Raw genomic sequence first — 26,938 nt, 5'->3', positions numbered from 1 at the left:
TAACCTTTTTTTTTTTTTTAAATAGATATTAAAAAGGATATTATCAATTGAGGTAAACTTTTCGGAAAAAATTAATAGAAAGATGGAAGTTGCAAATTCTTCAATTAAGAAACAATAACAAGTTATTTAATGTCAGACTCAACTTTAGAAAATGACAAAACAATAACAGTATACATTTAAATTGTCTCTTTTTAGAAAAAAAAATTAAAATTATTAAAAAAGTAAAAAAAAAAATTTTTTTGAAAAAAAAAAGGTTAGAAAGAGCTTTCTTTTTTAATTGTTTTCATCAATTCTTAATTTTAATTTTTTTTTCCAGTTTTCTTAAAAAGAAATGTTATTTTAAAAAAAATTCAATTTAAAAACTAAATTTAATTAGAAAAAAAAAATGTTAATAACATCTAAATCTTTTTATCATTTTTTGTTAAAATTAACAATAAATTACAGTTAGATATTTTTTAATTAAATCAAAGCAAGAGAATGAGCTCTCCCGATGGTTGCGTTTTCCAGATCGAGAACGCTGCGAAAGCCGTCATAACAACGGGTACTCTACTCAAATCACTTAGTAACCTTCGATTTTCCTTTATTTCTTGTTTTAATCTCTAGATTGATTTCAAATTTCCATTTCTTTTGCAGGACTGTCACAGGAATTAAATGCAAAGATGAGATTGTTATGGTAAATTTTATTTTACTACTACTACTACTATTATTATTGCACTACTTAAAAATTGTCATTTGATGGTGATTTTGGTTTGATTTAAGGGAGTGGAGATGCTAATTGCGTCGAAGAGTTATAATAGAAGAATCCATTCTGTTCACCGGCATTTTGGCATGGTACTCTCTCGTTCTTGTCTTGATTTGATCTTTTGTTCACTCATATTTTTACTAGTAATTTCCATGTTTTCTCTTACTTTTTTATGCTTCATATGTATATTTTTAGCTTGCGAAATAGACAGAGAGTGATTTAACAGGAGGTTTGAATGGTTGCCAATTAAGATGTTAGAGGTTTATAGTTAATTTGAAGTAAGATCCCTCTATTATTTTGAAATAACCCTTTTTTTTTTTTTTAAATAGATATTAAAAGGATATTATCAATTCAGGTAAACTTTTCGGAAAAAATTAATAGAAAAATGGAAGTTGCAAATTCTTCAATTAAGAAACAATACAAGTTATTTAATTCAGACTAACTTTAGAAAATGACAAAACAATAACAGTATACATTTAAATTGTTTCTTTTTAGAAAAAAAATAAAATTATTAAAAAAGTAAAAAAAAATTTTGTGTTGAAAAAAAAATGGTTAGAAAGAGCTTTCTTTTTAATTGTTTTCATCAATTCTTAATTTTAAATTTTTTTTTTCCAGTTTTCTTAAAAAGAAATGTTATTTTAAAAAAATCAATTTAAAAACTAAATTTAATCAGAAAAAAAATGTTAATAACATCTAAATCCTTTTATCATTTTTTGTTAAAATTAACATAAATTACAGTTAGATATTTTTTTAATTATCAAGCAAGAGAATGAGCTCTCCGATGGTTGCGTTTTCCAGATCGAGAACGCTGCCAAAGCCGTCATAACAACGGGTACTCTACTCAAATCACTTAGTAACCTTCGATTTTCCTTTACTTCTTGTTTTAATCTCTAGATTGATTTCAAATTTCCATTTCTTTTGCGGGACTGTCACAGGAATTAAATGCAAAGTGAGATTGTTATGGTAATTTTAATTTTATTACTACTACTACTACACTACTACATTATTATTGCACTACTTAAAAATTGTCATTTGATGGTGATTTTGGTTTGATTTAAGGGAGTGGAGATGCTAATTGCGTCGAAGAGTTCTAATAGAAGAATCCATTCTGTTCACCGCATTTTGGCATGGTACTCTCTCTTTCTTGTCTTGATTTGATCTTTTGTTCACTCATATTTTACTAGTAATTCCATTTTCTCTTACTTTTTTATGCTTCATATGTATATTTTTAGCTTGCGAAATAGACAGAGAGTGATTTAACAGGAGGTTTGAATGGTTGCCAATTAAGATGTTAGAGGTTTATAGTAATTTGAAGTAAGATCCCTCTATTAGAAGGTTAAAGTAAAGTGAAAAACCCAAAAGTTATTAAAATACATAAAAGGAAATCTCTGTTTTCCGTTGACATTGTTACGTGGGTTCTAAGGAAGAAAATTTCATTGGGAGGTGCTGCTGAGAAGTAAAGCTTTTTTAATGTTCTCGTACTCTTAAGTTGATTTATTCTTTTTATTTTTCCCTGATTCAATAAATGTAGAACGATAACCTCACTCTCACTCAAAATCATTTTAATTAATACGTGTTGTTGGTGATGCGAACTATGTTTTTGATTTGATTAATTATATAGTTAAGATTTTCAAATTTTGTATTTTTTGAGCAGATGGTTAATCGATATTGAATTACCTTCTATCCTGTGCTTTCATGTCTTGTTAAAGTTTTGAATGCCAGTGCTGTGATGCGATCTCTCTACAGGTATAACTTTATCATTTTTCCCTATTGTGTCTCGTCAGTTGCTAGGAGGTTGTCCTTATTGAAATTTGTAGGTGTCTATGTACACTTATCGTTTGTCTAATGGTATGCTGGAAAATTTGTTTTGCTTTGTTAGTGGTCCCAAGAAAGTTTGTGAAAGCTTTCCCAATAGCAAGACACATAAGTAACATGTTGCTGGCTGTCCTATTGCATTGAACCCAAGTTTCTTATATTGGTCTTCTCCAATGCATTTCTTTTTTAGCCTGAATGTACCTATGATAATACTGGCATAGTTCTTGAGGTTTCATTAGTTTTCATTTGTGTTCATTAGCTTAGGTAGGCTTGAAATACCTTGTTTAACTCTTGTTTGTTGAGTTTGGATCTGGAACATGGTTCCTGATTGTTGCTTAGAGAGTTAAGCTGCTGAAGCTGAAGTGCACCTTGGCATTGAACCTGAAAAGAGCTCAAGGATGACTAGGTGGTCTCGTGGAGTGAAGCTAGCTATAGTAGTTTGTGTTTTAATCAAGAGTGAAGATTGAAGTTGTTGTATAGGGAGTGTTTGCAACTGATACTTGTCTTTCACTTTGTAATTGAACATAAAGTATTTATAGTGGATCAGCTCTTCTAGACTTGGTCTTATGGATGTAGGCAAGTTGCCAAATTATGTAAATGAGTTGTGTTCTTTATTTTCTATCATGGATGATTTGCTTATGTTGATAATCTTTTATGGTAAAGGATTGAAATTTCATCACTCACTTTTGGCACAGTTTTATGTAAACATGGTCAAATAACTTTAAAGCTCCAATATGAGACACAGATAGTACAATAACAACGGCACTAGCGAATGAAAAAACAAGTAGCACCACAAATCTTATTATCAGAACCCTTGGTTTCGCACACTGCAACATTACAAGATGCAGAATTATAGACAAACATTAAGTATCATTTTTTTCACAACCTAAACCTATTATTGTTGGGGAAGCATTAATATTTTAGAGAGCCATGACTTGTTCAAACTAACCGAACCAAGCAATTTAACATCTGCTTCAATGATGCAAGTGTCATCCACCAAATAACCCTGTTTCGGATCTTTCAATGTATCTACAACATAAATTCTGGAAAACCCAAATCCTTGTCTGTTGGATAAAACATATGGTCTTCAACTGGAATCAAAGAAGAAGCACATGTTCATAAGATCAAATTTCATGGGAAAACGTTCCATAGAAAAAGTAAAATATAACGGTTCCCATTGAACTAACCTTTTCCTTCAATGTGAGGTCCATCCCTTTGATTTTTACACGCAGAATGAAATTTACAAATAATTTACATTAAAAAATGATCATACGATAAATAAATTGAAATATTTTTTCCCTTGCCCTCCTTATGTCCATTAGGGAAGAGAATAAGATACCTGCAAGACATTAATCAGCGTAAGCTGTACAAATATATGCGAAGAGGGTAAATATATATTCAATCAATGCCAAAATCAGTCATGCCTATACAAACCTTTGTATGGTCCGAATATTCAGAAATGTAATTTTATTAGTCATGGTCGTAAATTTTTAACTATCCAGGTATGATAATGAGTAGTAGGATCTTCCATCTTTGATAAAAACTCCCCCTTAAAAGTATTTTTGATAACAAAAACCTCCGCACCAAAGACACAAGTGTCTTTGATAAGTATCCGTTTATGGATTAAGAAAGGTTTCCGGTCCAGAATTTGAAAAGCCCCATTCTGTCTAATTGAATGGAACGCCTTTCTCCATTCTCCCATCTACATCAGAAGAAAAAGAAAAAAAAAATAAAATATATAACCAAAGAGCTAGAAAAGATAAATTTGCTGAATTATTGTAGAGAAATAAGCTACCTTGAATTGTAACATACTTGCCCTGAAGCTGATCAAATACAAAAAATTGAAAATCACGTTGATTTCCCACCCATAGGGGAGAGAACTCAATTCTGCCAATTCTAAGTAAATAGATATGACCTTCCCTTTATCTCCTTGTCCCCATTTGGATAGAGACACAATTTCCTGCAATTGTAGATGAAATTCAAAATGTTAAAAAAGAGATCTAATATGCATTCTTATCTATAATATAAGTCCCCTATTTGGCTTAATCTTCAAAAAGTTATATACAATCAAACAAATAGATATGATTCATTAAATAAAATACCATTTGAAGCCCCCGCATCAAAACGTTTGAGATGAACTTGTTTAAATGGTAAGAATGAAAAGACTGAATTTTCAACAAGTATGACTAGGCGTAGCTCCCTTAACACTAGAAAGAAGATACAAATTTGTTAGATAAGGAACATTGCATGGTTAATCGGAGAAAAATATGAACTTACACACACACACACATATATACCTCTTAAGACAATTCCTTCTCTTGAGTTCTTAAACTCCATATATATATATTATATATCCAGTTGCAGAAAGAATTAATATTAATTGGATTTTGCCTTTGTTTTCTCCTTCCTAATTAGGTTAACTAACTTTTATAATATAATTGTGATGTTTGATGCCTTACGAATTCAATCACCCAATATCAGAAAAAATAAAGTAATTTCTTTGTATTACATCCACAAATTTTTACTTCATGTACATATACCTACCTTCCTTGTAACCAATGTTCCTTTATTCTTTTATCAAGGTTATGTACTAATGACATATCAAATCAATTTAATCTTTGAAATCTTACTTTTAGGTCCACTACAAGAAATTAATATGTCTTACCTATTAAGTATCAAGTATCGATTACGGTTTTGGATGATTGGATCATCTCCATGATTATAAAATTATGTTCTAACCAATTATAATATGAAAGAAAGAATTGACAACAATGTATCCAAGGAGTTTCAAATAGCGACTTTAATCTAGAATATACAAGATAATCAATATAATAAGTTGTTGTTCTAACAATACATACAATATATTCTTAAAAATATGATATAATACGTATTCTTAAAAACATATATACAGATCGATAGAATTTTATAATTTGGGCTGAAAGTGCAAAAAACATTTCAGGTTGAATCTAGGTCACACAACCCGATTTACTAAAACCTATACAAATTTACATCATTGTATAGAGAAAGTGAAGAAAAAGATGTTGTTTTCAATTTTTTATGATAATAAAACATAAGTGGAGATATAAATATTACATTGATATCTTAGAAATGATATAGTGTTTGTAAAACAACATTAAAGTTTGACTACTTAAACTAATTTTTCTCAAACTAAGATTACTTTAACCTTTAACTAGGTTAAGTGTTTTTGTAACTTTCAATGATCGAATGGTTATCTTAATTAAAGAAAAATAAATTGAATATTAATAATGATTTTTCAGTTACGTGTTTTTATCTTTTTCTGGAAAGTGAGATTTGACAAGTACTCGGATAATTAATTAGAGAAGTTTAATTTATAATTATATAGGTTGGAATAATGAATTGGAGCACCATCTCCCTGTTTGTATCAAAAATTTAATTTTTAAGATCGTGTTGTATTATGTCTTTTTCAAAAAAATAATAATAATAAAATAATAAAAAATTTCTAAAAATTAATGGGTGGTTTTGGTTTATTATTTTGGATATGATTTTGGAGATAGTATTGGATAGTTGAATAAGGTGATTATTACGAGGTAAAATTTAAAAATTTACAAAAAAACATCATAGGTGTGCTAATTTAACTAAACACTCAAATATATAAAAATTTTATAAAATGACAAAAATACCCACACTCACCCATAGTGCCAGGTGGTGGGAATCTGGCGTTACGAGGCAGACTGGTTGGATCTGGCTGGACGTGCATCGATCTGACCTTTTCCTATGGATTTGGTTAGAAAAGGCCAGATCGACGGCCAGATATGACCGTCAATGGTCGCAAAAGACCAGATCTTGCCGTTAGTGACCACCATTTCTTTAGTCAGAAAAGGCTAGATTGGCGAATTATCGGCAAGTTTCGGTCGTTTGTAGGCTGTTGTAACAGATTCCGGTTACCACTGACGGTGGTTGTTAGAATCTGGCAACTATAGGTGGGTAGGGGTGTTTTTGTTAATTTTTAAACTTTTTTTTCTGAGAGTATTTAATGAAATTCATAAACTTAATCGGTCTAAAGTAATTAAAAATATTTCATAAATATTTAAACAAACAAATATTTTGGGAATAAGATTGGAAATAGGAAAAGAAATATTAAACCAAACGTACCTCATTCTCAAGATTAATTAACAAATTTTGTGATATTATTGGTTTTAAATTTTGGTATTACTTAATCAAAATTAAAACTCTATATCATTTCTAAGATATCAATGTAAATATTTATATCTCCACTTGTGTTATTATTATCATAAAAAATTGAAAACACATATTCTTCTTCATTTTTTTATGCAAAATGAGTAAATTTGTATGGGTTTTAGTGAATCAGGTTGTGTGACCTAAATTCAACCTAAAATTTTTTTTGTACTTTTGACCCAAATTAATAAAATTCTATCGATCTGTATATTTAAGAATATGTATTATATCATATTTTTAAGAATATATATTGTATGATCTGTATATTTAAGAATATGTATTATATCGTATTTTTAAGAATATATATTGTATCATATTGTTAGAAACATAACAACTTATCGAAAAGATATAATAACTATGGTTTGTTTCACTATTTCAAATCATTTAGTAAATTAATATTAATTTTCTCTTTTCCATTCGTCAATTTCTTCCCTCTCACTTCTCTCCTTTTATGTTTGTTTTCTCCCCCTCCTCTTTCTTTTCTCTTTTCTTCACTTCTTCCTTTATTTTTCGTTTATTTCTTCTCCTCTTTCTTTTTCTCTTTTATCTTCACTTCCTCTTCTTTCCTTCGTCTCTCTCTTCTGTTCCAACTCCTCGTTCTTTTTCTCTTCCTTCTCTCCTCCTCTTCTCTTCTATTTCTTCTAATCTCTCTCTTTATTTGTTGTCGATCGGGACTTCGCCGCTGGCCAAGTTGGCCGCCGTAAGGCGCTTGCATGGCGGCCAGGCAACAGATCTATTTGACTTTCCCTTGAAGAAGTTTGTGCTGGTGCGCTTTTGTGATGGTTTTGGGACCAAAAAAAAAAAAAAATGAAGAAAACGGAACCGTTGTTGGGTTGGGACAGAGAACTGAATGGAAAAGATATGGAGTTTTTTCTTTGATGCGCGATTAGGATTTCTATAAAATGGTTGCTACTTGAAGTATTGTTATTGTGTAAGATTGTAAGAAAATAAAGCGTTTTTATGGTAAATTAGCTTTAATAAAAGAGATACGTCAATTAAGTTCAGTTGTAAATCTAGGGGGGCAAAATAGGCATGCTATTTTGACGGAATACTATAACGGTCTGCAAAAGATGGGGGCTGCCTGTATAATTTTCAGTTGTAAATCTAGGGGGGCAAAATAGGCATGCTATTTTGACGGAATGCTATAACGGTCTGCAAAAGATGGGGGCTGCCTGTATAATTTTCAGTTGTAAATCTAGGGGGGCAAAATAGGCATGCTATTTTGACGGAATGCTATAACGGTCTGCAAAAGATGGGGGCTGCCTGTATATTTTTCAGTTGCAAATCTTGGGGGGCAAAATAGGCATGCTATTTTGACGGAATACTATAACGGTCTGCAAAAGATGGGGGCTGCCTCTATAATAATAAAACTAGTCGGTGTTCACGGATTTGGCTAAACTTATGAAATTTTTTGAAATAACCCTTTTTTTTTTTTAAAATAGATATTAAAAAGGATATTATCAATTCAGGTAAACTTTTCGGAAAAAATTAATAGAAAAATGGAAGTTGCAAATTCTTCAATTAAGAAACAATAACAAGTTATTTAATGTCAGACTTAACTTTAGAAAATGACAAAACAATAACAGTATACATTTAAATTGTTTCTTTTTAGAAAAAAAATAAAATTATTAAAAAAGTAAAAAAAAAATTTTTGTTTGAAAAAAAATAGGTTAGAAAGAGCTTTCTTTTTTAATTGTTTTCATCAATTCTTAATTTTAAATTTTTTTTTTCCAGTTTTCTTAAAAAGAAATGTTATTTTAAAAAAAAATCAATTTAAAAACTAAATTTAATCAGAAAAAAAAATGTTAATAACATCTAAATCCTTTTATCATTTTTTGTTAAAATTAACAATAAATTACAGTTAGATATTTTTTAATTAAATCAAAGCAAGAGAATGAGCTCTCCCGATGGTTGCGTTTTCCAGATCGAGAACGCTGCCAAAGCCGTCATAACAACGGGTACTCTACTCAAATCACTTAGTAACCTTCGATTTTCCTTTACTTCTTGTTTTAATCTCTAGATTGATTTCAAATTTCCATTTCTTTTGCGGGACTGTCACAGGAATTAAATGCAAAGATGAGATTGTTATGGTAATTTTAATTTTATTACTACTACTACTACTACTACTACTATTATTATTGCACTACTTAAAAATTGTCATTTGATGGTGATTTTGGTTTGATTTAAGGGAGTGGAGATGCTAATTGCGTCGAAGAGTTCTAATAGAAGAATCCATTCTGTTCACCGGCATTTTGGCATGGTACTCTCTCTTTCTTGTCTTGATTTGATCTTTTGTTCACTCATATTTTTACTAGTAATTTCCATGTTTTCTCTTACTTTTTTATGCTTCATATGTATATTTTTAGCTTGCGAAATAGACAGAGAGTGATTTAACAGGAGGTTTGAATGGTTGCCAATTAAGATGTTAGAGGTTTATAGTTAATTTGAAGTAAGATCCCTCTATTAGAAGGTTAAAGTAAAGTGAAAATACCAAAAAGTTATTAAAATACATAAAAGGAAATCTCTGTTTTCTCGTTGACATTGTTACGTAGGTTCTAAGGAAGAAAGATTTCATTGGGAGGTGCTGCTGAGAAGTAAAGCTTTATCTTTAATTGTTCTCGTACTCTTAAGTTGATTTATTCTTTTTATTTTTCCCTGATTCAATAAATGTAGAACGATAACCTCACTCTCACTCAAAATCATTTATTAATTAATACGTTGTTGTTGGTGATGCGAACTATGTTGATTTGATTTGATTAATTATATAGTTAAGATTTTCAAATTTTGTAATTTTTTGAGCAGATGGTTAATCGATATTGAATAACATTCTATAATATGCTTTCATGTCTTGTTAAAGTTTTGAATGCCAGTGCTGGTGATGCTGATCCTCTCTACAGGTATAACTTTATCATGTTTTCCCTATTGTGTCTCGGTCAGTTGCTAGGATGTTGTCCTTATCTGAAATTTGTAGGTGGTCTATGTACACTTATCGTTTGCTTATATGGTATGCTGGAAAATTTGTTTTGCTTTGTTAGTGGTCCCAAGAAAGTTTGGTGAAAGCTTTCCCAATAGCAAGACACATAAGTAACATGTTGGCTGGCTGTCCTATTGCATTGGAACCCAAGTTTCTTTATATTGGTCTTCTCCAATGCATTTCTTTTTTAGCCTGAATGTACCTATGATAATACTGTGCATAGTTCTTGAGGTTTCATTAGTTTTCATTTGTGTTTCATTATGCTTAGGTAGGCTTGAAATACCTTGTTTAACTCTTGTTTGTTTGAGTTTGGATCTGGAACATGGTTCCATGATTGTTGCTTAGAGGAGTTTAAGCTGCTGAAGCTGAAGTGCACCTTTGGCATTGAACCTTGAAAAGAGCTCAAGGATGACTAGGTGGTCTCGTGGAGTGAAGCTAGCTATAGTAGTTTGATGTTTTAATCAAAGAGTGAAGATTGAAGTGTTGATTAAATAGGGAGTGTTTTGCAACTGATACTTGTCTTTCACTTTGTAATTGAACATATAAGTATTTTATAGTGGATCAGCTTCTTCTAGACTTGGTCTTATGGATGTAGGCAAGTTGCCAAATTATGTAAAAATGAGTTGTGTTCTTTATTTTCTATCATGGATGATTTGCTTATGTTGATAATCTTTTATGGTAAAGGATTGAAATTTCATCACTCACTTTTGGCACAGTTTTAATAGTAAACATGGTCAAATAACTTTAAAGCTCCAATATGAGACACAAGATAGTACAATAACAACGGCACTAGCGAATGAAAAACAAAGTAGCACCACAAATCTTATATATCAGAACCCTTGGTTTCGCACACTGCAACATTACAAGATGCAGAATTATAGACAAACATTAAGTATCATTTTTTTATCACAACCTAAACCTATTATTGTTGGGGAAGCATTAATACGTTTAGGAGAGCCATGACTTGTTCAAACTAACCGAACCAAGCAATTTAACATCTGCTTCAATGATGCAAGTGTCATCCACCAAATAACCCTGTTTCGGATCTTTCAATGTATCTAACAACATAAATTCTGGAAAACCCAAATCCTTGTCTGTTGGATAAAACATATGGTCTTCAACTGGAATCAAAGAAGAAGCACATGTTCATAAGATCAAATTTCATGGGAAAAACGTTCCATAGAAAAAGTAAAATCATTAACGGTTCCCATTGAACTAACCTTTTCCTTCAATGTGAGGTCCATCCCTTTGATTTTTGACACGCAGAATGAAATTTACAAATAATTTAGCATTAAAAGAATGATCATACGATAAATAAATTGAAATATTTTTTCCCTTGCCCTCCTTATGTCCATTAGGGAAGAGAATAAGATACCTGCAAGACATTAATCAGCGTAAGCTGTAGGCAAATATATAGCGAAGAGAGGTAAATATATATTCAATCAATGCCAAAATCAGTCATGCATATACAAACCATTTGTATGGTCCGAATGATTCAGAAATGTAATTTTTATTAGTCATGGTCGTAAAATTTTTAACTATCCAGGTATGATAATGAGTAGTAGGATCTTCCATCTTTGATAAAAACTCCCCCTTAAAAGTATTTTTGATAACAAAAACCTCCGCACCAAAGACACAAGTGTCTTTGATAAGGTATCCGTTTGATGGATTAAGAAAGGTTTCCAGGTCCAAGAATTTGGAAAAGCCCCATTCTGTCTTCATTGAATGGAAACGCCTTATTCTCCCATCTACATCAGAAGAAAAAGAAAAAGAAAATAAAATATATATACCAAAGAGCTAGAAAAGATAAATGTTGCTGAATTATATGTAGAGAAATAAGCTACCTTGAATTGTAACATACTTGCCCTGAAGCTGATCAAATACAAAAAAATTGAAAATCACGTTGATTTCCCACCCAATAGGGAGAGAACTCAATTCTGCCAATTCTAAGTAAATAGATATATGACCTTCCCCTTTATTCTCCTTGTCCCCATTTGGATAGAGACACAATTTCCTGCAATTGTAGATGAAATTCAAAATGTTAAAAAAGAGATCTAAATATGCATTCTTATCTATAATAATAAGTCCCCTATTTGGCTTAATTCTTCAAAAAGTTATATACAATCAAACAAAGTAGATATTATGTCATTAAATAAAATACCATTTGAAGCCCCCGGCATCAAAATCGTTTGAGATGAACTTGTTTAAATTGGTAAGAGATGAGAAAGACTGAATTTTCAACAAGTAATGACTAGGCGTAGCGTCCCTTAACACTAGAAGAAGATACAAATTTGTTAGATAAGGAACATTGCATGGTTAATCGTGATAAAAATAAATGAACTTACACACACACACACATATATACCTCTTAAGACAATTCCTTCTCTTGAGTTCTTAAACTCCATATATATATATATATATATCCAGTTGCAGAAAGAATTAATAATTAATTGGATTTTGCCTTTTGTTTCTCCTTCCTAATTAGGTATAACTAACTTTTATAATATAATTGTTGGATGTTTGATGCCTTACGAATTCAATCACCCAATATCAGAAAAGAATAAAGTAATTTCTTTGTATTACATCCACAAATTTTTACTTCATGTACATATACCTACCTTTCCTTGTAACCAATGAGTTCCTTTATTCTTTTATCAAGGTTATGTTACTAATGACATATCAAATCAATTTAATCTTTGAAATCTTACTTTTAGGTCCACTACAAGAAATTTAATAATGTCTATACCTATTAAGTATCAAGTATCGATTACGGTTTTGGATGATTGGATCATCATCCAATGATTAGATAAAATTATATTCTAACCAATTATAAATATGAAAGAAAGAATTGACAACAATGTATCCAAGGAGTTTCAAATAGCGACTTTAATCTAGAATATACAAGTGCAAAATGTTTGTTTTGAAGAATTGTATTTTAATTCATTGATTTTCACTAAAGAGTTACAATCTTTATATAGGGAGAATACAATCTATTGAATCTCCTACTTATGTCAATTACAGATTACACAATATAATGCTTGACGAAATAAGGAGATTACTTTATATCTAGAATATTATGAAAATCGTAAGCCTGACATAATTGGAGGATTACAGAATAATTAGAAGATTTACAAAATATTTAGAAAATCTCAACACTCCCCCCTCAAGTTGGTGCCTAGATGTCACATAGTGGCTATAAATGATGAGGACTGTTCGACATCTTCCTTCTTTTCCACAACAACATCAGTAGATTTTCTCTTTAAATTCTTCTTCCTTTGATCGCAATTGTGATCCCATCAGTCTGGATATCCAACAAATTTAAAACATTGGCTCTTGGTATGACCAGATTTGTTGTAGTGAGTGCACTTCTTGTCACCGTTGTTGGGTTTGTTGGATTTTGTCTATACATGCTAGCTTCTATTATGAGCTACCATTGCTAAAGTTTCAACTTTCCCTGATTCTCCCTTCAAGGTAATATGATGTACCGCCTCTCATCGAACCTCCAAGTAACTTGCTTCTAAATTTGGAACTAGGTTTTACGCAGAATTTCTCCACGGATTTGTTCAATCTCTCCATCTAATCCTGCAAGAAATATGTGTACTCGTAATTGCTTGACAAATTTATGATATGCTATTATGTCAACAGGATCCTTCATGACCACTTTATTGTGCTAGCTTAATTCTTGAAATATTTCTGCCAACTCTCTATAATACACAGAGAACGTGGCCTTACATTTTGTTTAGCAGTAAAGGCTCTCTGTTGCAAAAAAAAGACAAGTAACTCATCATTTCTGTAATATTCTTTCTAGCTAGTATACTTGGGAGTTATACTCATAAAATAACAGTAAAACTCTCTCTCTCTCTCTCTCTCTCTCTCTTATTTATATATATAGATGAGTATAAAATAATGGGCCAAACAACTCAACAATTGGGCTGGGCAGTGGGTCTTTCATGGGCTTGGGTAGAACTCTCCATGGAAAACCGGCTTGCCAATGGAGGGTGCCCAAGCCTTTATAACCCACATGCCCACCCTTTTCCCTTTCAATGTGGGATTAGGTTCCTATCAACTTCCATCATAGAAGGCTTTGGAAAGAGCACTCCAGATTTCGTGAGTAGGAGATAAGCATACGTAATGCTTCGTAATTTCAAGAGACATGAACATCAGCAACCACCACTTGACTTTTTGGTTTTTAGCATACCATTTCTCATACCCCTCATCTAAATTTTTTGGTGGTTGTTTCTTTCCACGAATATAGGAAAGTTTTTCCCTATTAGTAATGTGCATTTCCATGAGCTAAGACCACACATCATAGTTCGATTTGGTAAGGGTCATTCCTACATTGAAAGCTCCATCAGATTGAATAATAATAGGTTTTGACCATGATGGTTTTGCCAATGTTTTTAATTTTTAAATAAAAGAGAAAAAAAAAAAAAAAGAGAAAGAGATAAGAGATGAGACACCCAAACTCTCAAAAAGTTCACCAATTTCTCCTGTCGATAGTAGCTGGCCAACGTTGTTAGCTTTAATTGATCATTATCAGATTGGCAGAAGATGACAGTAGCAGAAGATCGGCGACTTCAACTATCGATTTTCTTGGCGTTAGCAACAATCAGTTTTTTTTTTTTTGGCATCAATGTTGGTTTTGGGTCTTTTTCAATTTGATCCTCTCGGTGATGATTGGAATGAATCTGCAATATGATCTTCTTGGCGACAATTGAGCTTCGACAATCGGTTGTTGGGGACGATTGGGTTTTGGCATTGGCTTCAGGACTTCGATGATCTGATTCGTTTGATGACAATTGGACTCCTCCTAACTCCGGTGACAACACACAGGAACAATGATCGATTTCCAATTTGTGGTGCTATTTGTATGGGTAGAGTTGATGGCTAGTATCCAAATTATGTTTAGATAATAGTTGCACTATGAAATTTTGTCATAATACCTATGAATTTCAAGACCCTTCGACGGGGACATTGATGGGCTTAGGTAAAGTCAATAGAGGTCTATACTATTGGGTATTAATGAGTCTCCTAATGTTATTTCTCCTTGTATTACATCCAATAAAATTTCCAATTGTAATACAATGCTTAATAAACTTTTGTTATTTTTATCAAAGATTGGGTCACAATGCCACTATTCCTCATTCCAAATGTCAAATATGTCTATTAGCTAAACAAGTAAGAATTAGTTTTCCACAAAGCACTTCCACTACCACTCAACCTTTTGCCTTGATCCATCTTGACATTTGGGGCTCATATAACAACCCAAATCATGATGGATCTAGATTTTTTCTTACCAGTGTTGATGATTTTTCTTGGGGGACATAGACATTTCTCATGCAATCCAAAGCCCAAACACTTGCCCACATTAAACATTTCTTCGCTATGGTCAATACTCAATTTCATACATCGGTCCAACCAGTTAGAACTGACAATGCTAGAGATTTTTTCAACCATAGTTGTTCTTCCTTATTTTTATCCATTGACATTCTTCATGAAAGTTCTTGCACCTATACCCCACAACAAAACAAGGTTGTTGAAAGAGAACACCGCCATCTCTTAGAATTAGCCTGACCCAAAACACTAAGCTACCATACCTGTCTCATTCTAGGGTGAATGTGTGATCACAGCCACATACCTGATCAACCACATGTTGACCAGCGTCCTTCATGGAAAGACTCCTTTTGAGATATTATTCAAGAAGCAGCCAACCATTGATCACCTCCGAGTGTTTGGCTATCTTTGTTATGTTGCTACTCTTGGATCCCATGATAAGTTCAGATCTCGAGCCACCCGCTGTATCTTTATGGGCTATCCCACACTTTAGAAAGGTTACAGACTTTATGATCCAACTAAAGACCACTTTCTAATATCTAGGGATGTTATGTTTCATGAAGACATATTCCCTACTGCCAACACTGACTTGGTTCCATCTACATCTCCACGACTGTTTTATGATGATGATGCTCCCACTTTACCAGATCCTATTTTTTTCTATGATACCTGCTCCTAAGGCTTAACAACCTACTATTACTGATTCTGATACTAATTCTGATACTAATTCAATGACCATTGACAATATTCCAACTGAGTCATCTCCTCCAAATTCTCCTCCAGAGTCTCCTGATTTAGTTCTAGCATTACCCATATGTCGAACTACTCGTTAGACTTGGCCACCAATCTGGATATAGATTATGAGTGTCCTACAGTATCAGATTCTTCAGGTACTCGGTACCCTACCTCTAATTATGTGTGTTAGAGTAGGTGCCCTAGAGCAATCAGTTATTGTAGAATTGACTCTTTGTAATAATGTTTATTGATCAATAAAAGATATTTTATTCTATATTGCGTAAATCATATTGTATATATTGATATATGTCCTTAGAATGGTCGAACCGTGATGAGGGTATCAAGTGTTTCAAATCTTGATGGTGAGAACCCTATGAGCACATATGGTGGCCATTCTAGAAACGTCTGTAGCCCCAACATTATTCTGAAGTAAGGGCACAGATAATACGGTAAGACTACCATAGTATTAAATGACTCTATCAAAAGGCAGTGACTGATCTCATTTGTTAAGATTGTTTGGTGACAACCTGGTGCAACAAAGGGTGCTTGCTGTAGACAAGTTCACTAGACTAACCCACCAGAGGATTCCATATGGATGGTAACCCTAGTGTCTATGGAACAAATCCTCTAACGAATAGTGGTGCATGTGATCCTTAGACTTGAGATCACCGGAGTGCCTTGTGCACCGATTGGTGTAGTTTGACACTAGCCCAACGCAGTTCTATTCAGAGCTGTCAATACGGTAGTGATTGGTTGCATCAAGGAGTATATCAAGATTATGGTGGATTGATAGAGGATTCATCACTCTCGGATACAAATGAAGTTATCTCACAGCGCAATTCAGTAAATGGCAAAGACACTAAAACTGTGGCCACATGGGATTGAGTTGTTGCTCAATCTAGTTTATTATTCTGATCATTGGTCCAGTAACTAAGGTTGACACTATTTATATGCCTTGGTCTTGATGAGATAACAAATGATGAAAGGATTGAATTGTATGGTAACCATATCGTTGACAGGTAGCTACTTTGCTGAATCCGAATCTATCGAGTAGCCATGATGCCTTGCTAGGGGCCAATCTTGGTTTGTGTGTAGTGAGACGATTAATTGGTATTAATTGCGATACTACACACTGTCGGTATGATGAGGAGCCTATGAGTCACACACATAGAAAATAATTTAAGAATCAATTTGTGTAAAGGGCGTTTTCGTCTTTTTAGGTGAAAGGGTATTTTGGTAATCTCATAGTACAATTAAATTTGCTAAGGTTGTTGCCTATATTTAATTTGATATTAAAATTAAATAAGTGAGATTATATTTAAATATATGTACGCATATATTTAAATGAATTATTGTTATTATTAAATGTTAATATATTTTATATATTAATTGAATTTAATTGAAATAATAATAATTAAAATAAAAATATCTCAATGGGGCTGTTTGGACATAGAGGGCTGTTTGGACATAGAGGGCTGTTTGGGTTGATGCTTAAGCCTATTCCTAAATGGAATAAGGGTTTCACATGCACTATATAAGTGCATGTGTTTTATGAATTAAAGAGAGAGAAGTCATTTTTATATTATTCATAGAAAAAGCTCCAGCTCCCTCTCACTATTCATGCCACTTTACTTTTGTTGAATCAAATTTTATTTGATTCTTGTTCTTTGCTGTTGAGGCTAAAGAGGATCTAGTAAATCCTTCTTTAGCTCTTCGGGTTATCTTTGTGTGGATTACTACTGGTTCAATTCTGTTTTGAATCGGTAGTGAACCTAGTCAGAGTCAAGTTTGAAGGAGCCTCCAAACGTGCGTATGAACTCTAGTCTTTATTCTGATCATTCATATTACTGTAGAATTTTGATTTAACATATTATCTGTAATATCTGATCTTGGCTTAAAATGGAATCGTTCGCTGTTTTATTTTTGTTTTCTGCTGCCATGAGTTAGATCATTTCCTAACAGTGGTATCAGAGCCTAGGGTACTAGATTTACAGTATAATGTATATTCGATAATATATTTTTGATTGATAACATGTTGATTTGTTAAATCTGTATAAATTATGCTCAGAGAGCATGTTTTGAGAAATCAATTGATTCAATATACTTGATTAATTAATTTGTTGATGCTCTGCAAGATTGGTAAATTGGGAATTGGATTTTTGTTGAGATCAGATCATGAGATTGATTGCAAAATCTGTTTGGCGTATTTTTATGTGGTTGGTTGAACTGATTCGTTACAAATCAGTGCACGCTCGCTATGGCGATATAACCCATCACCGCGGCGATTGTTGTTTCGTTATATGCGTTGATTGATAAATCAACGCTCGCCATGGCGATATAACCCATCGCCGTCGCGATCATAGTCCAACGTGAGGACTGATGAAATGCGCGCTCGCTGCGATGATCGCACATTGATGCGTGTGTGACGATGACTAGCGCATGCCATGGTGATATAACCCATAGCCACACTGAGCGTACTTTTGAGTGCGTTGGGGCCAAAGTGAAAAGTTTCAAAAACTTTTGGACCAAACGAAATCTGCAAATTGTCAGAGGGTAATTAATAATTCACCCACCCAATTAAAAAATTAATTGTTTTTGAATTATGCCATGTACTTGTTTGAATATTGCATGGTGCCCGGTACATGAGCCTTAGACTTGTGGTGAATGTTTTAAAATTTTTGGGTATGTATGGTTGTAATTTTTTAAATAGAGTTTGCGTGTCTTACCTTTCTCCCCTTCTCGATGTACATTCTTTTCTCATTCGTTCCCCTCGAATGTAAATCAAGGTTTCTAAATTTATTGATGTAAAGGTTTTTGTATAATTATTTTCACTGTAAATTTAGAATGATGTTTTTGTAATGTACTTGAAGACAGATCAAGGAAGGGACAATCATACTTGAAGACTCAAGATTTTATTGCAGGGTCCCTAGGTGACCTACCGATTCCTTTAGGCTTGAGGAAATCGCTTTTAGTCGGGCCATGTACCAACAAGTTTAATATTTTGTTTTAAATGCATGCTAAGGTTGAATGTTCAATAACATACCAAACAATGTCATTCTAACAAAGATAATAATCTGGTGAGACATTAAATAAAACCCTCAATTAAAGTATATTAAGTCACGTATGCCTTCCATTACCATGGTTTTAATCAAACCACTGTTCATCGGAACCTTGTTCGCCAAAGCGAAGGGTACACTTCTACCAGTAGGAGGTTAAAATTCATTAGAGTTTTCCTCAACGGTGATGGGTCGACTTAAAATGACTGTTTTGCTTGTTCGTCAAAGCGAAGGTTGATAAACGAGTCATAGGCAAAGTAGAGAAGTACACTTGTTATGTGTACGTGGCGACATATAGTGTCCACTCTACTGATACTGAGAATCACACTTGAGGATGATGGCTAGACCATTGGATTGTGTGATTGGCTTATTAGCTTCTTCACATTTGAGGTTGATAGTGGGAGCTATCAACTGGTGTGGATTAAGTTTGTTGGCCTACCTAATCAACCTATTTTGGCTTGTTCGCCAAAGCGAAGGTTTAAATGGGCCAGATGGGATCTCAGTCCACTAGGAAAGCCAACAGGCTTTCCCAAGTTAATAGCGAGGGCTATTGACTTGAGGAAAATAGTGGGAGCGTCGTTTAATAAAAGACCATGTTAAATAATAATGAACTTTATAATGACTTTCTTTTCTGCAATTGTAGATTCACCAAAATGAGCATTATGAACCTGTGACCGATAATTGAGAAAGAAAACAGGTTGGATGGATCCAATTTCTCGGACTGGTATCATAATCTTTGGATTATACTCAAGTCTAAAAGACATTGTATATCCTTGATAAGCCATACGTGGCTGAACCTAATCCTGATGCCACTCAGGAAGTAAAGGATACTTATTAAAAGTTCCTTGATGATGTTGATGACATTCAATGCTTGATGTTAGCATTGATGACACCAGTGCTGCAAAAGCAGCATGAGAATATGGACGCTGCTGCCATTATTCTACACATGAGCGAGTTTTACGAAGGCAATGCTTGACATGAGAGGTACAAGGTGTCAAAAGCATTGTTTGGAAGTTGTGTAATATCCTACTTGAGGTACGTACTTAAGATTGTCTGTATTACTTAAAGGATTCACTGTTCAGCTTCAATTGAGTTTGTTTGTTGTTTTGGTTGGTTGGTGAATCTTTAATTTAAAATGGTATGTTGTATTGGTTAAGTGTTTGCCTTGGTTTTGGTTGAAATTTGTGAAGTTTGGAAATTCGAGCTTCGCCGGGGCGAAGAAGAAGCTTCGCCGCGGCGATGAGGAGCTGCACCCACGGGTAGGCTCTGCCGTGTTTCGCCGGGGCGACGTATTGTTCTTCGCCGCGGCGAAGAGCCTAACAAAAAGTTTCTTGAGTTTTCTAGAGAATTCTTCTTTTGGGGCACAATGACCTTTTTACCCCTAATTAACAGGAAAAGTGGGGAGTAAAATGTAAGAAAATTTAGTAGAGATTGTGTTTGGATGGGGGTGTATTTGTAAAGAATCAAAGGATATAGATGGAATTTCTAAGGAAGGGCAAGGGCAAAATGGGAAATGATGCTTATAATATGAGCTAAAAATGGTTAAGGGTAGAGAAACCCTTTAGTCCATCCATTCCACTGCCTCTTCCATTGCATATTTTTCTCCCAATTTCTCCATCCAATTTTCCCAAGATTTCTAAGGGGTTTAAGAGAGCTTTTGAGTAATTTTGAGTAGAGATTTCATCTAAAGCATCCTAAGGTAAGGATTCATGCTTTAGAAGTGAGTTTGCTTATAGTTATAGTGAAGTCTTATTTGGTTGTTATTGTTCTTGTTGTTGTTTTGAGTTGTAGAGAGGAGACAAGACAACAAAGGAAAGGAAAAGTGCTAGAGAAGTCACTTTCTCACAAGGTAAGTAAATCCTAACTAAATTGAGATTTGAGAATTTAGTTGAGTAGAGTTTGAGTATTATATGTATTTTCATAATTTTTGAGATGAGATGATATGAGATTTGTAGTTATGTATGATTGTTAATATATTGGATATGAGAAGTGTTTATGTGTTTTGAGAAATGGAACTTAGATGAAGTTTGAGAGATGTTGTGTAAACAGATTTTGGAAGTGCTTTTCTTGACAGGGATTATGGTTGTATGAGGGATTTTCTCCCATTTTAGATGGCTAGAGAATGAAGTATAGTAGTAATTTTAGTAGAGTGTTTATATGCACATGAGTTGCTTGATGAAATGCCTAGGTGAAATCTGCCCTGTCATTGTCGTGACTTTCTAAGTGATCTTGTATTTGGCATTTCATAGTGCATTAGTGAGCATGAGCTATCCATACACATTGTTTATGCACTTAAGAAGTAGCTTGAGACATAGTAGAGAATTGAGTATAAGCTACTTTAAGAGCTAAGAAAAAGAGAGAATAGAGTAGGTTATGCGATGGGGAACCCGTGAGTAATGGGTAGAGTATTCCCGCATGTACGCCGCATTGAGAGAGCGGCATGAGTATGAGAGAGAAGTGGTGTAGCTCGGAGAGTACTGCGGATGAGGGCTATACCCGAGTACCCAGAGAGAGATTATACACTCACATGGCCAAGGGTTCCGAATCCATACACAACCGAGTCCGATCGGCTAGAACGAGTAGAGTCACGTAGTGGGAGCGAGTCCCGGCCGTGCCCCTAGTAGATGGGGCCGTGACTTACTAAAGAGAGTTAATAGCAAGAGTTCTAAGAAAGAGAATAGAGAGAGAAGTCACAAAGAGAGAATTGAATGAGGAGTTGTAAGGAAAGAATTAGAGAAAGAGAGCTACCGGATAAATGAGTAGAGGATTTACTTACTGAGCATTATTTTAGTGCTCACCCCGTTGTTTTCCTATGTTTTACAGGATCCAGGTGAGGACGCAGTCGGATGGACGTCGACATGCGAGGGGAAGCGGTTACACTGTCCACCATGTTTTAATATCTTTTGTACACATTATAAGTTTGTGTAAAAATGTATATATTTGTAAAGAATATATGTATATATATTTAATAAAAAGAAAATTTTGGGCCCAATTTCTTTATATTATTTTATATATATTTCATATGAGTATTTGAGTAGAAAGTGGCTATTACAAGTTGCCTGACTGAGGGAGCCCAAGTTGGCCCTCATATGCTCAAAATGGTTGAGCACATAGAGAGGCTGGAGACTTTGGGGTTTGAGTTGGATGCAGAATTACAAGTGGATTTAATTCTGCAATCCTTGCCTGACTTTTATGCACTGTTCATAATGAACTTCAATATGAATGTAATGGTGAAAACCCTATCGGAGCTTTTGAACATGCTGAGGACTGTAGAGCAAGACTTGAAGAAGTCCAAGCCTGTTTTACTGGTAGTTGCCAGTAAAGGAAAGGGTAAGGCCAAGGCTAATCCCAAGCCCGAGCCCAAAAGACAGGATGCTCTCAAGCCTGAGGGTGGCGTTGGAAAAGGTGGGAAAGTAGTTTGCTTCTATTGTGGCAAGCCTGGCCACTAGAGGAAACACTGCAAGGCTTTCCTCGCAAGCAAGAAAAAGTCAGATGCTTCGACTTCATATATGTTTATGATTGAGATTAACTTCTCTCCCTCTACATCTTGGGTTATTGACGCATGATATGGTACTCACATTTGTATTGATGTGTAGGGACTAAGACAGAGTAGAGGGCTCGCCAAGGGAGAGATCGACCTACGAGTTAGAAATGGAGCACATGTGGCTGCATTGGCTGTAGGGACTTACTGTTTATCTTTGCCTACAGGCTTGTTATTGGAACTACATAACTGTTATTACGTACCTTCTATTTCTATAAATATTATTTCAGTATCTACTTTGGATAATATAGGGTATCATTTTGAGATATCTAATGGATTGTTGTCCTTCAGTTTGAATGTTATTCTATTTGGAATTGCAAGATTATATAACGGGCTATATGTTCTTGATTTAAACAATAAAGATATTCTCAATGTTGAAACCAAGAAAGCTAAACATAACGATCAAAACTAGAAATACCTTTGGCACTATGGATTGGGTCATGTTAATAAGACCCGCGTTGCAAAACTTCAAAGGGATTGAGTTTTGGACCCTTTTGACTTGCAGTCATTTGAGGTATGCAAGTCATGCCTATTACGCAAGATGACCAAGTCGCCTTTCATAGGACAAAGTGAAAGGGCTACTAAACTGTTAGGCATCATCCTAGTGATGTATGTGGCCCACTAACAGTTGTGGCCAGAGGTGGATATTCATACTTCATCACATTTACTGATGATTTTAGTAGATATGGTTATATCTATTTTATGAAACATAAATCTGAAGCCTTTGATAAATTCAAAGAATTCAGGAATGAAGTACAAAATATGTTAGGCAAAAGTATTAAACCTCTTCAGTCGGATCAAGGAGGTGAATACTTAAGCTAAGGGTTTTCTGAATACCTGAAAGAATGTGGGATAGTATCACAACTCACCCCTCCGTATACACCCCAACACAATGGAGTATCCGAAAGAAGGAATAGGACCTTACTTGATATAGTTAGGTCCATGATGAGTTTAAGTGATCTACCTGCATCATTCTAGGGTTATGCCCTAGAGATTGTGACTCAAGTTTTGAACTGTGTGCCGTCAAACTCTATAGATAAAACTGTATATGAATTATGGAGTGGGCGAAAGCCCAACTTGTCTTATCTAAGGATTTGGGGTTGCGAAGCTTATGTCAAGAAATTGACTTCAAACAAGCTGAACCCAAAATCTTGTAAATGTATATTTGTGGGGTATCCAAAGAAGACCAAATGGTACTATTTTTACCACCTAGAAGAGCGCAAAATTTTTATTGCTCGTACTAGTGTCTTCCTAGAAAATGAATTTTTTCTAAGAAGTATTAATGGGAGAAAAGTAGAACTCGATGAAGTTCTAGAACCACAAAATATACTAGATGAAGGATGGGATGATGTGCCATAGGAAGTGGTTGAACATCAGGAGGAGGTTACTCCACAACTTATGGATCAAAGTGAACCACCTCAGGTAGCACAGGAGCTACGTAGATCTGGAAGAGTACGCCATGAGCCCGAGAGATACGGTTATCTTGTGACTCAACATGGTGACGTACTAGTCTACCAAGACGATGAACCCAGAACCTACGAAGATGCTATATCAGATCCAGATTCCGTTAAATGGCTTGAAGCCATGAAATCTGAGATGGACTCATGTACTAGAACCAAGTATGGTCTTTGGTGAAACCACCTAAAGGGGTAAAACCCATAGGGTGTAAATGGATCTTCAAGAAAAAGACTGACATGGATGGTAAGGTGCATACTTATAAGGCACGACTGGTTGCCAAAGTTTCAAACAAATTCATGGTATTGACTATGAAGAAAACTTTTCGCCGATTGCCATGATTAAATCCATCCGGATTATGCTTGTGATTGTTACATATCATGACTATGAGATTTGACAAATGGATGTCAAAACAACTTTCCTGCATGGAAACCTTGAAGAAGATGTGTATATGACACAACCTGATGGTTTCGTTCTTGATGGGCAAGTTGATAGGGTATGCAAGTTGTAGAGGTCCATTTATGGACTCAAGCAAGCTTCAAGGAGCTGGAACATTCGTTTCGATGAATCCGTGAAAGAATTCAGTTTTATCAAGAACAAAGATGAGTTCTATGTTTACAAGAAAGTAGGTGGGAGTGCAGTGACATTCCTAGTGTTGTATGGCGATGACATACTTCTGATTGGGAATGATATACCAAACTTACAGTCGGTAAAGACTTGGTTATCCAAGTGATTCTCCATGAAGGACTTAAGGGAAGTAGCATATATCCTTGGAATAAAGATCTATCGTGATATATCGCGTAGGTTGCTTGGCCTAAGTCATAGTGCATATATTGACAAAGTATTGAAAAGATTCAATATGGAAGAATCCAAGAAAGGATTTCTTCCAATGTCACATGGTGTTTATCTCTCTAAGGATATGTGTCCTAGAACACAAGATGAGAGAGATAGGATGAAGAGGATCTGATATGCATCAACAATTGGATCCATCATGTATGCCATCTCATGCACTTGGATTGATGTCTCATGTGCTTTGAGCACTTGTAGTAGATATCAATTGGACCCAGGCGAGTGTCACTGGATGGCTGTCAAGAACATTTTTAAGTACTTGAAGAGGACTAAGGATATGTTCTTGGTTTATGAAGGGGAAGATGAGCTCACTGTAAGAGGATACAGTGATGCTAGTTTCTAAATGGACAAAGATGATTATCGATCACAATTAGGGTTTGTATTTTGTCTCAATGGGGGTGCAATGAGTTGGAAGAGCTCCAAGCAAACCATTGTGGCGGAATCTACAATAGAGGCTGAGTATATTGCATTATCAGATGTGGCCAAGGAAACAGTCTGGATTAAGAAGTTTGTCACCAAACTTGGTGTGGTTTCCGCGATTGTTGATCCAATAGACATCTATTATGACAACAATGGAACAATCGCTCAAGCCAGGGAACCACGGTCTCATCAGAAGTCCAAACACATACTTAGACAATTCCATCTCATCAGAGAAATAGTTGAGAGGAAAGATGTGCAGATTAGTAAAGTGTATACTGACAACAATCTTGTAGATCCACTAACAAAGCCTCTGTCGCAGCAGAAGCATGAACAACACTTGAGATCATTTGGTATTAAATACATGAATGATTGGCTATAGTGCAAGTGTTAGATTGTTAGAGTAGGTGCCCTAGAGCCAATCAATTATTGTAGAATTGACTCTTTGTAATAATGTTCATTGATCAATAAAAGGCATTTTATTCTATATCGCATAAATCATATTGTATGTATTGATATATGTCCCTAGAATGGTAGAACCGTGACGAGGGTATCAAGTATTTCAAATCTTGATGGTGAGAACCCTATAAGCACATATGGTGGCCATTCTAGAAACGTCTGTAGCCCCAATATTATTCTGAAGTAAGGGCACAGATAATACGATAAGGCTATTATAGTGTTGAATGACCCTGTCGAAAGGAAGTGACTGATCTCACTTGTCAAGGTTGTTTGGTGACAACCTGGTGCAAAACATGGGTACTTGCTATAGCAAGTTCATTGGATTGACCTACCAGATGATTCCATATGGATAGTAACCCTAGTGTCTATGGAACAAATCCTCTAACAAATGGTGGTGCATGTGGTCCTTAGATTTGAGATCACCGGAGCGTCTTGTGCACCGATTGGTGTAGTTTGACACTAGCCCAACGCAGTTCTATTAAGAGCTATCAATACGGTAGTGATTGGCTATATCAAGGAGTGTATCAAGACTATGGTGGATCGACAGAGGATTCATCACACCCAGGTACGGGAGAAGTTATCTCACGGCCCAATTCAGTAAATGGCAATGACACTTAAACTGTGGCTATAGTGGGATTGATTTATTGCTCAATCTAGTTTATTATTCCGGTCATTGGTCCAGTAACTAAATACATACATATAGAGAGTAACTGAGGTTGACACTATTTCTATGCCTTGGTCTCGATGAGATAACAGATGATGAAAGGATTAAATTGTACGGTAACCATATCATTGACAGGTAGCTACTTCGCTGAATTCGAATATATCGGGTGGTCATGATGCCTTGCTAGGGGCCAATTTTGGTTTGTGTGTAGTAAGACGATTAATTGGTATTAATTACGATACTACACACTACTAGTATGATGAGGAGCGTACGGGTCACACACATAGAAGATAATTTAGGAATCAGTTTGTGTAAAGGGTGTTTTCGTCTTTTTAGGTGAAAGGGTATTTTGGTAATCTCACGGTACAATTAAATTTGCTCAGGTTGTCGCCTCTATTTAATTTGATGTTAAAATTAAATAAGTGAGATTATATTTAAATATATGTACGCCTATATTTAAATGAATTATTGTTATTATTAAATGTTAATATATTTTACATATTAATTTAATTTAATTGAAAATAATAATAACTAAAATAAAAATATCTCAATGGGGTTGTTTGGACATAGGGGGCTATTTGGGTTTATGCCTAAGCCTATTCCTAAATGGAATAAGGGTTTCACATGCACTATATAAGTGCATGTGTGTTATGAATTAAAGAGAGAGAAGTCATTTTTA

General features: G+C 34.4%; 1 protein-coding gene across 1 annotated transcript; it reads right to left on the bottom strand.

Annotated features, from left to right (window-relative positions):
- Positions 1-10,537: 10,537 nt before the first annotated feature.
- On the bottom strand, positions 10,538-12,171 carry LOC116121127 (probable inactive serine/threonine-protein kinase fnkC). The gene is made up of 6 exons (XM_031407062.1): positions 12,115-12,171; positions 11,911-12,022; positions 11,594-11,763; positions 11,224-11,497; positions 10,970-11,124; positions 10,538-10,870 (listed from the first exon to the last, which is right to left on the bottom strand). The coding sequence occupies exons 1-6, from the start codon at positions 12,152-12,154 to the stop codon at positions 10,698-10,700; spliced, it is 924 nt and encodes a 307-aa protein (XP_031262922.1). The 5' UTR covers positions 12,155-12,171; the 3' UTR covers positions 10,538-10,697.
- Between the last annotated feature and the right edge of the window lie 14,767 nt (positions 12,172-26,938).

Source organism: Pistacia vera, unplaced genomic scaffold, assembly GCF_008641045.1.
Source record: "Pistacia vera cultivar Batoury unplaced genomic scaffold, PisVer_v2 Contig968, whole genome shotgun sequence".
Classification (NCBI taxonomy): domain Eukaryota; kingdom Viridiplantae; phylum Streptophyta; class Magnoliopsida; order Sapindales; family Anacardiaceae; genus Pistacia; species Pistacia vera.
This window is presented reverse-complemented; position numbering and strand designations above follow the sequence as displayed.